The sequence below is a fragment of the Anser brachyrhynchus genome (genome assembly GCF_964034855.1).
Source record: "Anser brachyrhynchus genome assembly, chromosome: 2".
Lineage (NCBI taxonomy): Eukaryota > Metazoa > Chordata > Aves > Anseriformes > Anatidae > Anser > Anser brachyrhynchus.
In genome coordinates this window covers 96,815,650-96,830,500 of record NC_137695.1, presented here as the reverse complement: position 1 = coordinate 96,830,500, position 14,851 = coordinate 96,815,650, and the positions used below count along the sequence as shown (strand labels likewise).

At 40.9% G+C, this 14,851-nt stretch overlaps 1 protein-coding gene across 2 annotated transcripts in view; it reads right to left on the bottom strand.

Annotated features, from left to right (window-relative positions):
- TMEFF1 (transmembrane protein with EGF like and two follistatin like domains 1) overlaps positions 1-14,851 on the bottom strand; it is a 123,244-nt gene that overhangs the window by 28,314 nt on the left and 80,079 nt on the right. For both annotated transcript variants that reach the window (XM_080579340.1, XM_080579339.1), the window contains exon 4: positions 12,133-12,159. In XM_080579340.1, coding sequence (XP_080435466.1) covers positions 12,133-12,159 — 27 coding nt within the window. The remainder of the gene's footprint in view (positions 1-12,132; positions 12,160-14,851) is intronic.

Genomic DNA, 14,851 nt, shown 5'->3' with positions numbered 1-14,851 from the left:
ATCTCTTATATATGCTGTGGTGTATTTTTCAGATTACTCTGATTAGTTGTACATGACTAAAAGAAGAAAGTCATCTTAACAAGAAACCAGTATAAATGTTATGTCCCCTGAAAAGTAAAATTACTACCTCAAATATTTGAAAAACATCTGCACCAATCTTACTGTTGACATGAACATCAATCAAATATTCTAAAAACATCTGCACCAATCTTACTGTTGACATGGACATCAAAACCCTTAATTGAGTAAAAGAGAAATATGACTATACTCTTATTATTTCAGTACTTTTTTTTTTTTTTAAATTTAACAAAGCATTAACAGAGAGATTGAAAAGAAGGAAAAGAACCACAGAAATTTGCAGAGGGAGTCACGAACTATTTAATGTATCACAGTATCATGTTCATGTAAGGCTGACTACATAAGGCTGTCAAATAGAGAACTAAACAGAATGATTCCCTTTCTCATAGCAGTTCTATGTGCTGTAGCAAGCGGAAATCAAACACCACCAATTAAAAACTTGCTGTATTATTTAAATCTAAATAGGAAAAATAAATGACAACAGTCCTTCCTCATTTTCCTGGATGTTGCCTGAAGAAAAGCTCTCCCTCCTACCTGTGGATTGGGCTTACATGGGGAACACTGTATATGAGCCTCTCGAGTTAACATCTGTCTAAAACATGGCACACATTTATTAAAGAGGAATACATATCCAAATTTTATTAAAAAATTGCCACTGTCGGAATTATATCACCACCCTTAGAAAATTGCAGTAGAGGTAATTTTCTTTTATCTTTACAAATCTACATCTTATTTCTGGTTTGCTTTTGTTTTTTTCTAGGTATCACATTCCTAGGCCTGTGTTTGGTATGCTAAAGTGTCCTTTAATGCCACATTTCATTTTTCCATGCCAGTAAATGACCCCTTACAGCTCTCCAGGTCATCACATTTATCTTTTCTCAAAATATTTGTCCATTACTTCTCATTGTTCTACTGAAGAAAAAGAAACAAAAAAAGTCATGAGCTGACCAGAAAACTCATTACCAGCCGTTTTTAAAGCTTTACGGTGCAAACCAGCCAGACCTGCTGATTACAAAACACCTTCAACATTTGGTGTGTAATATCCTTCTGTTGTACTACTAGGATGAAAAATATTTCATCTTTCCTATATAAACTGTCTGACTTTTCTCCAAATGTAACCAGAAGGCTTTATAGAGCACTTTTGCTGCACTATTAGCATTTTGGTTTTGTAATGGAGCTATAGAAGCAACAAATATACACATTCATATGCATGTCCTTCCTTATTTATACTTATATACACCTTACATACAGCTCTACTCACTGTAAATGCTCCTGACACCTTTTCATTTTCATAAACTCATTGTTTGCATATGCTATTCAGTGTAAACTTCTCTCCCTCTCTCTGCAAAAATTGCTTTCTCTATCTTCCTTAAAGAAATTTGTTTCAGAAAAAGTGTGGCCCTTTTTTTTCTTGATTAGAACTTCCTGGTCCTTGTGTTTATAGAATTATTTATCTCTACGTTATCCTGTTTGCACATACTAAATACATGTAAGTCACAATTACCTGCACCTCCGGTACAGTTAATTTACATGTGTCAGGACAAAGTGTAATAGAGATGAACATATCTTGATGCAACATTTCCATGCCAGACAATAGTCATTTATATTTTTTAGAATCTTCTTTCATTACTAACTCTAGGATGCACCAGCAGCATGAGATACTGCATATAATTTAGATTGAAGTCCTTCAAGAAAAATGCAGCTTTTCCCACCAATACAGAACTGATAAATGCTGTGGGTTTTTTCAGCCTGAGCGGGTAGCAGACATTTTCAGTACCTAACCTGTGTGTTGTTAAAATAAGTTCACCCATTACTATTTGAGAGCATTAGTTCCTCTGTTGCAAGTATCTCCAGATTGGCAATGCACCTCCTGAGAGATTGCCCCGCCCTCTCCTTTCTCCTCCATATTTGATTGTCTCTAAATAGGTTTTAGCCATTAATTTTAATATTCCAATCAATCAAATCTTCCCAGCAACTTTCAGGAATATCAATTAGGTCAAAATATGTTCATAAATGAGCAATTCAAGTTCCTCTTGTTTATTATGCAAGCTTCTAATGTTGATGTATAGATGATTACAGAATTTCTTCTTCTCACTTTCTTTGGTATCTTGATTAATTCTGCTCTTGACATCTTAATTTCATGTTGAGTGAAAGCTCATTTTCCCTCTCTTTCAGGCTTTCTTTAGTGTGTTAGGTCAGCACCTCATTAATGCTCTGTCCTTCAAAAGAAATGAGGCACAAGGATGGGATCTGTGACTCCCAGTTGTCTCTCTGAGCTGCGCTGCCCCCCTAACACTTCTCCTCGAGTCATTATTCCTCTAGAGAAGATGGCCAGCTCTATCTTAGGAGCTGCAGGGTAAGAGCCTGCAAATGGACAATTGCAGTGAAGGAACAGGCCAGCAGTAAATTGCTTCCCTTGGCAACTCATTTGTGTGCTCCTACAATTGTAATATGTCTGGTTTGAAGCAAAAGCATCAGTCTGAGTCAAGGTGAAGTTTGGTCTGCCCTGAGGCATGGCCTGGAAAGGGAGCTCCGCTATACCTATATTTATCACTGCTCACAGTGAAATGGGGGGAGCTTCTGGAGAGCTGCAGCTGCTCTGTAGCCATGTATGAATGCAATAACGATTCCCTTGTCTGGGAAAGCCCTTCTGAAAACCAATTCTTATCTGTTTTTGGAGTACAGTGATTTTTACTGATGTTCTATCTCATGGCAGCAACTAATCTTGAAAAAATTTGGGAAAAATAGGAAGCACTGCAGCAAATTCTCTTCTGCTATAAATACAGAAGAAAACCCTTGAAATCATACTGATCGCCTCAGTACAGCTAGCACTGGAAATTCCTGTCAAAATTACAGTCCATAGCATCACACATTATGGGCTGCAGTTCACTCAACAATTTAGTAACTTATCCTCTCTTCCATTAATTTTTAGGGCAACATTAATGACACACTAGTTAAAATGGAGATTGTCCCTATAATTTAAAACAAGGCTGGAAATTTGCTCTTTTGCTTGTACATATATATTTAAAGCAAGTCTTAGCTATCCCAAATTTTTGGCAAGCAGTGTCTTGATAAATTTTGACCACACTGCTGGTTCTTATACAAAAGCAATATTTACAAATGTGGAAGGCCCTGTTCTCCTATCAAACTACCCAGATGGATTAGAAGAAATGCCTAGCTTGGTAGTCTGGAGAGCTATACCTTGCTGAAAGATACTTTCTCTGTGCAGTACATTGTGCTGCAGATATAACAGGTATAACAGGACAGGTTGAGAACTTGTGGGTGAAAGTTAAGGACCACACCAATAAAAGACAGCTTGTGGTTGGGGACTTCTACAGGCCTCCCGATCAAGGGGGATCATAGTTGAAAAGTCCTGGCAGTTGGGCGAAGTCCCTGGTGAGTGGAAAAAGGGAAACATCATGCCCCTTTTTAAAAAGGGTAGAAAGGAAGACCCAAGGAACTACAGCTCAGTGAGCCTCACCTCTGTGCCCACAAAAATCATGGAAAAGATCCTCTTGGAAGCAATGTCAAGGCATGTGGCAAGACAGAGGTGATCTGAGACAGGCAGAATGGCTTCATCAAAGGCAAATCATGCCTGACCAATTTGGTGGCTTTCTGCAATGGAGTGACTGCATCAGTTGACAAGGGAAGACCGACTGCTGTCATCTACTTGGACTTCTGCAAGGCCTTTGACACAGTCGCACATGACATCCTGGTCTCCAAATTGGAGAGAGATGAATTTGATAGGTGGACCATTCAGTGGATAAGGAGTTGGCTTGAAGGTCGCACCCAGAGAGTGGTGGTCAATTGCTCTCTGTCCAAATGGAGGCTGGTGATGAGTGGTGTCCTTCAGGGGTCTGTCCTGGGACTGGTACTGTTTAATATCTTTAAAAATAACATAGACAGTGGGATCGAGTGCACCCTCAGCAAGTTTGCAGATGACACCAAGCTGAGTGGTGCAGTCGATATAACAGAAGAAAGGGATGCCATCCAAAGGGACCTGGACAATCTTGAGAATTGGGCCTATGTGAACCTAATGAGGTTCAACTAGTCCAACTGCAAGACATGAGCACAGACGGAGAAAAACTCACTGGGAGAAGAACTCGCTGAGAGCAGCCCTGAAGAGAAGAACTTGGGGGTTCTGGTGGATGAAAAGCTCGACACGAGCCAGCAGTGCGTGCTTGCAGCCCAGAAGGCCAACTGTGTCCTGGGTTACATCAAAAGAGGAGTGGCCAGCAAGTCGAGGGAGGTGATTGTGCCCCTCTGCTCTGCCTTTGTGAGGCCCCATGTGGAGTACTGCACCCAGGTCTGGAGCTCCCAACACAAGAAGGATGTGAATGTGTTATAGTAGGTCCAGAGGAAGGCCACAAAGATGATCAAGGGGCTGGATCATCTCTCCTATGAAGAAAGGCTGAGAGAGCTGGGGCTGTTTGGCCTACAGAAGAGAAGGTTCTGGGGGGACCTCATTGAAACCTTTCAGTACATGAAGAGGACTTAGAAAAAAGTTTGGGAGCTCAATCAGATAATGACAGGACAAGGGGAGTGGTTTTAAACTAAAGGAGGGGAGATTTAGATTAGAGATTAGGAGGAAATTCTTCACTCAGAGGGTGTTGGGGCACTGGAACAGGTTGTACAGAGAGGTTGTGGATGCCCCATCCCTGGAGGTGTTCAAGACCAGGTTAGATGAGGCCCTGAGCAACCTGATCTAGTGAGTGTCGTCCCTGTCTATGGCAGGAGGGTTGGGACTGGGTGATCTTGGAGGTCCCTTGCAACCCTAGCCACTCTATGATTCTATATAAGCATGCTCCAGTAAAGACAGCAGCCTTCAAAATTTGATTTTGCAAGAATAGGCAGTACAGATTTAATAAAAGGATGCCTGGTCTATTTATGATTGAGATGCCTGAAGAGGCTGAGTTTGAGGTGCCTGAAGAGGCTGAGTTTGAAGTTGATATCTTAATCACAGCCCAGCCACGGCAATATGTTTGCCCTGTGGTTGTTATAATGACAGTGTGTGCAGGACTTGAGGATGCGCACAAGCAAATGACTCAAGGCCTCACACTGCAAGACTACCTACCACTGCTACCCTTGTTATGTCTTATAGATTTTACACTTTTGACAACTCAAGTTTCTATTTTGCTTCCATGCATAACCACACTGAAGATAACATTGGGGAAATCTACTGTAAGAGCTGGATCAGCTTTCATACTGCAAGACCCTCTGGCTGGAGAAATTTAATACTCGTTCTCTCCACTGTCTTGTCTGAAATGCACCAAACTCCTTTTTCTCCAAAGGAAGACACAACAACTTCAGAGAAACCACTAGGGAAATTATGCATAAGTGGATGGTGGTGGAAAATGGAAAGGACAGGGAAGTCATCAGACACCGAGGGAGACATCCCACCATTTCACGAAGACGCCACAAGCAGTTCTGCAGGCCTTATTAAGGCTGAATAAGAAGAATCTGCTCTCTTTTATTAGTAGTGATCCTGTCCAGAAAGCAAGAGGAATCTGTCTTTCTGTGTCCCTGGCCCCTGCATCCTTCTGAACAGGCACTCTTGCTCCTGAAATCCCTGCTAAGGGCAAGTTCTCACCAAAACAAGGCCTGACCATTCAGGCTCTTGCCTCGCCTTGCTGAACTAAAGGTGAAATTACAGTAATTCTTGGAAATTTTAGTTTGGAAATTTTACCTAGTTTGGTTAATTTTACCTACTGGGGATAGGATCTCAACAGAAATAAATAGGGCTATTTGAAGTTACAGCTATACTCAGTGACAAACCATATGATGGAATCAGCACTTACATCTCTCTAAATCACTCACCATTATAGAAATATGCCTAAAAGATGTGATGTTACCTCCTATCCAGGGTGTTAATCACCAGCAAGCTCCTGCAGTCATATTAAAATACATTAAAACAAATCAGTAGCATTATCACAAATTAAAATTAAAAAAAAAAATGATTTGAGGTTCTAAGCCATGTCTGTTTATACCACCCTGACTGTGTGACAATTATTGGATAAGTGTTGTCCCCAGTGAGGGGAAGGAACAGATGGCAGCCTGCTAAAAAGCACATACTGTATATCAATTTATTAATTACTAAATGCAATCTGCTAGACGTTCATCACAAGATACTTTAGCTATTAGGTTTCAGAGGGATTAGAAATTCAAAACAAATTATTTTAATAATAATTAACTTACTTATATGTATTGCAAGCATGTTATTTCCTTAGCTTAAAAGCCTGAAATGATTGGGTGCCATCTGTCTAACTACTACATCTTTTTTTTTTTTGATATCAAAAGTGCATTTTGCTTAGTTACAGACACACGCTGAACAAAAGGAATAAAAAATTAATGTCATGGGCATTGTAGGAGTGTTAGAAATCTCACCCTTGTAGGTATGTTACTATACCACCGAACCTGCCTCTTCTAGGACACTGGTTTGCCTCCAAGAAGCTGGCTTGAAAAGCCATTGGCATTTCTTAGATATGTGGTGGCGTACATAATACATGCTGATGGTTTTCAACATGTCCTTGCAAAGGCCTAGCTGCAACATTAAGTCAACATTGCAACTGGCATTTGCTTGCAGCATCAAATGGAGAAATGAAGGAAGAATTGGAGCAAGAGGCAGAAGGGCCTTTACTTGGAGGGGGACGGGAAGAACTGCTCAGAAGTGAAAGTTTAGCAAATGTAGGACCTAGGAACTCAGAAGAAATAAGGCTCCCCTTCAAAAGTTATTGAACTATGCCTGCATGCCAAATGGAAAGTACAACCAGAAAAGCCTTACAAATAAGGATGCTGCCAGATGAGAGCAAATTACCTTTGTCACCAATATCTTTGACCAAAAAAATGGGAACCAGATTTGTCTTCAAAAAGCTTTCCTTTCAGAATCAATGTTCCCATGTGCAGTGGGTCAAAATTTCTTCTAAAAGGTATCTTGTGATTGTAAGTCTGAACAGAATTTAGTGCAGTGGCTCCAATTTCTGTTAGAGTTGTCTCACTTCTAGTTGGGCAATGTAGTTGTGGGATCTTTTTAAAATATTTTCAGAATATTGAGTTAAAGCAAGAGTGAGGGCTTCTGAACATAAAGGCACTTCAGCTAAGTGATAGGGCTTTCTGCCTGGCTAGGAGCACTGACTGCCAGCTCTTTGCCTTATGAGAGGGAATGGAGATCACTAAGATGACTGCTCCTTTCTGGACCTTCTTGGCTACTCTCAAGTTGTAAAACTGAGGAAAAAAACTATTTTCACATAGAAAGTACCTTGCAGAAAATACTGTGAAAGCTCACCCTTAGTCATATTCATGTAATCCTATGAAAGTTAATCTTCCTGAGGTTACTTTACTGGGTCAAGACAGTTATTTTTATAGGGAGAATGAGGCAGGTTCCACCAGTAATAAAATTCTTAAAGGGAAAATTCATATTAGAAACAATAACATGTGGCATGCAAGCAAGACATTTTTCTCCTGTATGTACACATGGTCCTTTTTTGTGCCCTGATCTATCAGTTGTGGAACTACATCCAGCAGGCCAAACAGTGTTACAATTTACTACTGGCAGAGATGAACATGAATCTGAGATTGTAGTTTCTCTTTCACTAGTTCTATCTCAAACAGTAACAAATCACAGATTAAAGAAAATGGATCAGAAGCCATTTTTATGAACGTATTCTTCAGAACAAGGAAATTGCAGAATAATTCATAAGAGGTTACTGTGAGAAGCCCATATCTTAGATGCAAATCTAGCACATCCCACAGTTACCAGCTGTGAACTTAAGTAGGCAACATTTGTAGGGCTGAGTCCCACTCTCTGATGTTGTTTTCTGTAGGGGTGAAACATAACGGTAGAGCAATGAGGGTTTTGAAATTTCTCTAATTTCTGAATTAATAATGCATACTATTCTTAGAAGTGGCATCAGGATACCCATTGCCACAAGTGATCAACAGCTTGGTTTCATAACTATAATTTTTATTATGCTAATTGAAGGCTCAGACTTCTGGAATAAGCAAAATGAGTAATTTGATTGTAACTCTTTATGAATACTGTGCCGTCAGACCATAGGAAATGGAAATTGTTTACCCAGCAAGTCAGAGGGCAACTAGACAATTCTGTCACCCTTAAAACTGATGTTCCTTTATTTCATTCAGTTGTACTGAAAAAATTCTCCCACTCCTAATTCTTTTACTAAAATCTCCTATCTTTGTAACAGTAAATATGATTTGGGAGAGAATCTGGATCAGTAGTTCCACAGTCTTTAGCATTTTTGTCATGCATAACAACTTCTAAGGCAAGATATTGTCTGAAATAGTCATTGAGGAAGAGGTTTTTAGTGTGTGTGTGTGAGTGTTTGTTTTTTAATCAGTTCTAAATCTTTTTTTTTTTTTTTTTTTTACATTAAAATTAATGCATTTAACATCATACAGCTTTGGAGTAGGAGGGAAATTCTGCATGAAGTCAAATTTCAGAATCATTAATGAGCTTGCTATGCATCTGGAAAATGAAACAGAACAACACGAACCACTAGCACAAATCTTAGCCGCATGGGAGGCATGCAGCTAATTTAAGCAGAGGAAACTGTCACCAGCAGATCTATAGCAACTAAAGAGCAGAATCCAGACACTTTCCCCGTACTTTCCTTCAGATTTAAAAATCTACCAGCAAACAGTACATCTCCTGCAGAGCAATGACAGTGCTTCCTGAACGTGTACAAGCAGCTACACTCATCCATTTTGTGTGTGCAAGCATCACTGGTGTATGCACAAGCCTACTAATTCCATATGTAAGAAACAAAGCAAACACTGATTCTGTGATTAACATCTGGAAATGTAAATCCTAATAAGAAATTTCTAAGCAAGTTTGTTCACTCGCTTACGGGATCCCTCTCTCTTGCCCCACTTCCACTGCTTTTTACAAGCAACATTTGCATCTAACCCACAGGGCATATAACCTACTCAACTTGGTCCCCATTTGGGCACTCTTAGCCAAGAGTATGCTATTAACCTCTAAGGCCTGGGTGATTATTATATCTCAGCATGTTCTGGCTTCCTTTGGAAGAAGATGGGGAAGACTGGGCCAGGAAAGAACTGTGCTGTGCTCCAGTCTGTCCTGTAGCTGGACTTTCTCTTTTTCGGATCCTGAATAATGTAATTCCAGCCTCAACAGGTTGAATGCTCTTTTCAAAATTTGTTTTAATTATGAATTTCCTTAACATGTAATACATCTCAGATGTCTTTAATGTCCTCTTGTGACACTTTTACAGTTACTTGAATAATGGAATAAAAACACTTCCAGGTATGAAAATATTTTGAGCACAACAATGTTCAAGTTTTTGGTCAGAGCAGAGTTCAATAATCAAAATAACAGTGCATTCCATCCTTTGAAGGAAATGACTCAATGACTAGCCAATTGTTCTGCAGAAGTACTATACCCAGTGCAGTGACAAAGGTAGATGGGAAAAGCAGTAGTTCACTGTATCAGTAATTAGGCCTAGATATATCTAAAGAAAAAAAAAAAAAGTCCCAACAGGCAGGAATTACAATTTCTTGTCATTTAGTTGTTTTTTTTTAATTTTCTTTTTTTTTTTTTTTCTATCTAAAATTAAGAACTATACCCAACTCTTTTTCATACTGGATAAAAGGGGGAACATTTCATTTGGCCTGAAGAAATGGAGGGCTAACATCACAAAACTTTTGAAATATGTAGTGATAACAGGTACGTTGTCCCTTTTTTATTCAATACCGAAGAAGTATAGGCACTTGCATGGGGTGAAGGGAAGCAGATACAATTCTTTTCTCTCTGCCCAAAGTGAACAGAACATGCATATTCCACCCCCAAGACAACACACTAGCCACTGCTACAAGGAAGCCTGGAGAGACCACCAAATCTCTTCAGCTAATGCCATCCTATTTTACATAAATAATTATAATTCACTCGTGCACTGAGTCGCAGATAACAAAGCCCTTCTGAAGCATGCATCCTTCCAACCTCCAGGCTGTCTCCTTTCTCCAGTTCCCTTTATCCCAGGCTCAATTGATATTTTAAGTGAGAACAGCTACAACAGCAGAAGCCAAGGGAGATGCAGTTTGGGACTCTCTTACCAAGAGACAGTGTGTTCAATCTCCTGCCCCAAATCAAGCAACAAATATATTTGAACTTGTATTTTTCACCTCATCAGTGAGTAGCCAACAAAAGACAGCATGTTCTGTCCTACTTTTTTTTTTTTCCAAACTGTTATTAAAATAGCCCAAAGAATCCCCACATCTGTCAGTTATCTACTCCAGACCAACACAGTAAAATTTACAAGAGACTTAATGGACATTTTTGTATCTGATTGGGGAAATACTACAAAAAATCCCAACAGCATTCAAGCATTTCTAAAACTGTAGCAAAAATAAAAGTCAGAGGTGGGCCAAATTACTGTGATCTGTCTCCTATAAGAAGTGCATAGTAGTACTGAGGCAAGCAGCTTGCAGGGAGCAGCTGTAGGGAAATAACGAGCTGGGTAACAAAGTGGGAAGCAAGCAGAGCTGGGGAAAGAGCATGATGCAAGCTCAGGAAGAAAAGCATCAGAAGAAAATCACCAGTGAAGGTAACACGAGGCAGTGCTTGAGCAGGAAATTGGTCCTTCAGGTACGGCTCAGAAGAAAACAAGGCAAACCAAAAGAAAACACATGAGAATGGCTGAGTGCTACCAGCAGCCCATGAATTTTCTGGTAGAAAGTTATTAAAGCTGTGGGAAATGCCTTGCCTTGTTACATGAAGAAAAAAGGAGCTAGCTCCTGGTTTTTGGAAAGTTAAGTGTTGTGCTTAGCCACACAGTGATGCCATTGATTGTCTACATTTTCACATAGCTGCACACATGAGACTTCCAATATTTCAAACTGTGCTAGACGGCTTGAGGTAACACAATACCATGTCACTTGGAGATAGGACCTTGCATGACCTGGTGAAACATCTGTTTAGACAGTCTTAGCAAGCACTGCTCACTGGATGCATGGCATTTCTCATGGGAGTGCCCCAGGGACGATGGGTCCCTGCCCCACGTGCTGCCCACCTGCGTGTCTCCAGACAGTACAGAGCCGCCCAGAACACACAGTGGAGGAAAGGATATCGGGACCAGGCCAACAGAGCCTCCTGCTGTTCATATAGGCCATTAAGAAACAGACATGAAAACCTAAGGTCCCTGAGAGCTTTGAGGGGACGTTGTTTGGGCAATTGATACTTAAACTGAGGTGTCAAACACAATGACTTGTATACAGTCAGTCCCATCAGTATACACCGCAACACGTAATGTGTTCAAGGCCAGGTTAGATAAGGCCCTGAGCAACCTGACCTAGTGGGTGGCATCCCTGCCTATGGCAGGGGGGTTGGAACTGGGTGATCTTTGAAGTCCCTTCCAACCCAAGCCATTCTACGATTCTATGATATATCTCACATGTTTTCATTCTATACGTATTCTTGCTATTGTTATCAATGATAAAATTAAGATAAAATTGCATATAATTTTTTAACCACTGGAAGGAGGTTAAGATATGTTCAAAGACAGGGACACTTCCATTAGTACCCGTTGTGCTATTTGCCCTCTTTGAATACACAGCTTTGAACAAGAACATTTAAAATATTTATTAAAAACATATCTTACTGTAATCTGCACATTTTTAGGCAACATGTTTGCCAAGGATAAAGTGATAGCTAGACATTGAAGACACTAAGGAAATGCATGCAAGGAAATAAATAAGCAAGACATTTATTGTGGATAGACATTTCCAGGAGTGAGATAAAGGTGGAATGGTGGTTTAGTACAGATATAACTATTACATTACATTGCTGGCAATACCATTTTAGCATGCATGAAACAAATGAAAAATGATATAGGTCATATCTGAGAGAGTCAAATGCACACTACAAACTATTCCTGCACACTACAGCATGCAAGCTTATTTTTAAGTTGTCATAACTTTTCCTTAATTCCTGTACCACAGCAACTCCTTAGGTAAAACAGACACAGATAAATGTATACTAAAAAAGACCAAAAGCATGTGTAACTGGGGTCGGGTACTCACCTCCTTCTCCTGACCCAGAGCCATTATCTGAAGAGGAAGCAGAGGGGGAGGAGAAAAAAAAAGCAAATGAAAATATTGCTCCAGGAGCAGCTGTTTTCTGAGCAACTTGTCACTGTAAAACATAGTACAGGTGTTACATTTCATGAGCCAGCTGTAAAAACAAACATCTTGCATAAAGTCTGGCATCCTTTCATACAGTTGGTTGATGCCTATTGTGCCCCATTCTCTTTTCTGTGTCAGGATAGTTTTTACTCAAAGAACAGCAACACAGTGCTGCAAACAAAAGAGTTTTCTTAGCCTTTTTTCAACTGTTAGTGAATCACACTTGTTAAACCTTAAGCAGATGAATAGTACACAGTCTGATTTTTGGAATCTACTTACGAAGGAAAGTAAGGTTTGCTTTTAACCCTCTGTCCCTGGGAATGGCACATGAAGGAGTTATTTGTAAACCACCTGGCTGCAGAAGCGCCTCCAGAAGAAACTGGTCCTCACAGTGAAGCTGGCGTAAGTTATCTATCTATAAGATAGCTCAAGTGAGCTGATCACTTCCTATAAAGATGCTCTAGCAGCATAGTTATTTCATTGGCGTTTAACTGGATTAGCATCAGATAAGTGAAAGCTCACCAGCAGCTTGTAGCTGCATGCCCTCTGCATTTACAGTTCAAGCATGAGCAGGACTTGAGCTTCCACACCCCCCCCCCCAGGCCAACTCACTCATCTTCAGAGCTTTCTGGGACTGGCCAGGGGCTTTGCACAGGGATCTGCATCCTGCTGGGCCATGCTCTGCATGCTGTCTTCAGCTAGCACTGCTGTGAAGACAATCCCTTCAAGAGTCACAAACCTCCCTCGGTCTTTCTTGCTCAAAAGGGATGGAAAGGAGAGGCTGGGATGGCAATTACTGCCAGTAAATTGCTCCCCTCCCCGGTGAGCTCAGCTTCTCTGGAAGATGAGGAGAGGAGCAGAGCATGCACTCTGTTTGTCCCACACCTCTCCTTTCATGCCCTCTTTGGGGGCAGAGAAGGTAGCTCAATGTATTTCCACAAACCTGAAAGAGCAAGGAGAGCAGACAGAGAGAGCAGTGAGGTTCAGTACTCCCACCTACAAGCTCATTGCTCACAGCAGAGGAAAAAACAAACCCTCAATTTGTTGAATTTCCCCCATGCTCCCCTCCCCCCCTTTCTTTAAGCAGCTGTATTTCTAAGAATATTTCCCTCTAGTACGTGGAGGAAAGTGTGAAATTTGTGTGAAATTCCATGTTACTGGGTCACTTCACACATTAAAAATAATCTCCTGTCACATGGAGTATCAGCAATAGAGAATTCTCTTTTCCCAAGTCTAAATTTTTCTTTCTTTCCTCCTATACCATTATTCTGTGTGTCTAATAGACTGAGCTTATTACCTTACAGAAATAAGTGTAAAAACAGAAGGACTCCTCTTCCATCCACAGTGACCCACTTTACTGACAAAGCAGACAATCCCATAAAAAATTTCATTGTTGAATTGCTGAAAACTATGCCTTCATTTGGACTTGATGATCTTGGAGGAATTTCCAACCTAAATGATTCTATGATTCTGATGCGTTATTACATCAATAAGAAATTTGAAGAAGTGTAATTTACTTATATGAGTTAAGTACATAGGCTTCTTTAAAGTGGTGAAATTGTGCCCTAAGCTGTTTTAAGGGAGCAGAGGTTGACTTAAAAATGCAAGGAAGTGCATTATGTAATTCATACAAAACCCAAAGGCTAAAAAGCCTCCCAGGAACCTGAGTTGCTCCATGCTTTTGTCTCCAGCTCTCACTCCCCCCATGCATCCAGCCCCAGGTGAGAATCCCAAAATGGTTTGGGTTGGAGGGGACATTAAAGCCATCCAGTTCCAACCCCCCTGCCATGGGCAGGGACACCTCCCACCAGACCAGGTTGCCCAAAGCCCCATCCAGCCTGGCCTTGAGCACCCCCAGGGATGGGGCATCCACAGCTTCTCCAGGCAGCCTGTGCCAGTGCCTCACCACCCTCAGAGTGAAGAATTTCTTCCTTATATCTAATGTAAACCTACCCTCTTTTAGTTTAAAGCCATTACCCCTTGTCCTTTCACTAGAAGCCTCACTCAGCTCCAGCAGGCAGCAGTAGTCATGCCGTGGGGCTGCAGCCACACCACCAGGCACACATGCTGAGTGGCAGAGGAGGTGCCACTGCACTGATGGCAGGAGCTGCAATAGAAGAGCCGTGTAAATGATAGAGGTGATGCTCAGGTCACCCATCCACATAGATCATTGGGCTGACCAGCCTGAAGTCCACAGGCAACTCTGTGCAGAGCATCCTAGTAAAGAGATAGATCCATTCTTGCTTTGCTGGGCTTTCAGATCTGAAGAAAACATTCAGAAAAAAAAAAAAGGAAAAAAAAAAAAAAAGAGTGGCACCTTGTATAACACTTTGCATCATTTTTGACAGGGAAATTGTGCTTCCCCCCTGAGTCAGGGAGCTGTGCTAGTGCTCTTCTCTCCAGGGTAACCATGCTAAACAAATCCTGTGTTCCTGCATTGTTCTGAGCCTTGGCTAGGTTTTCCTAAGCAGCTGCTGTTTAAAAAGTAGCATTTTCTGCAAGCTTACTTGGACAAGCAGCCGTGCTCTTTTCAGGCCTTTAACCAATTCAGGATTTCCAGAATTGGTCTCCATGCTATGGGACCTGGCAAGAAGGATGCTCAAACAAGCACGAAAGT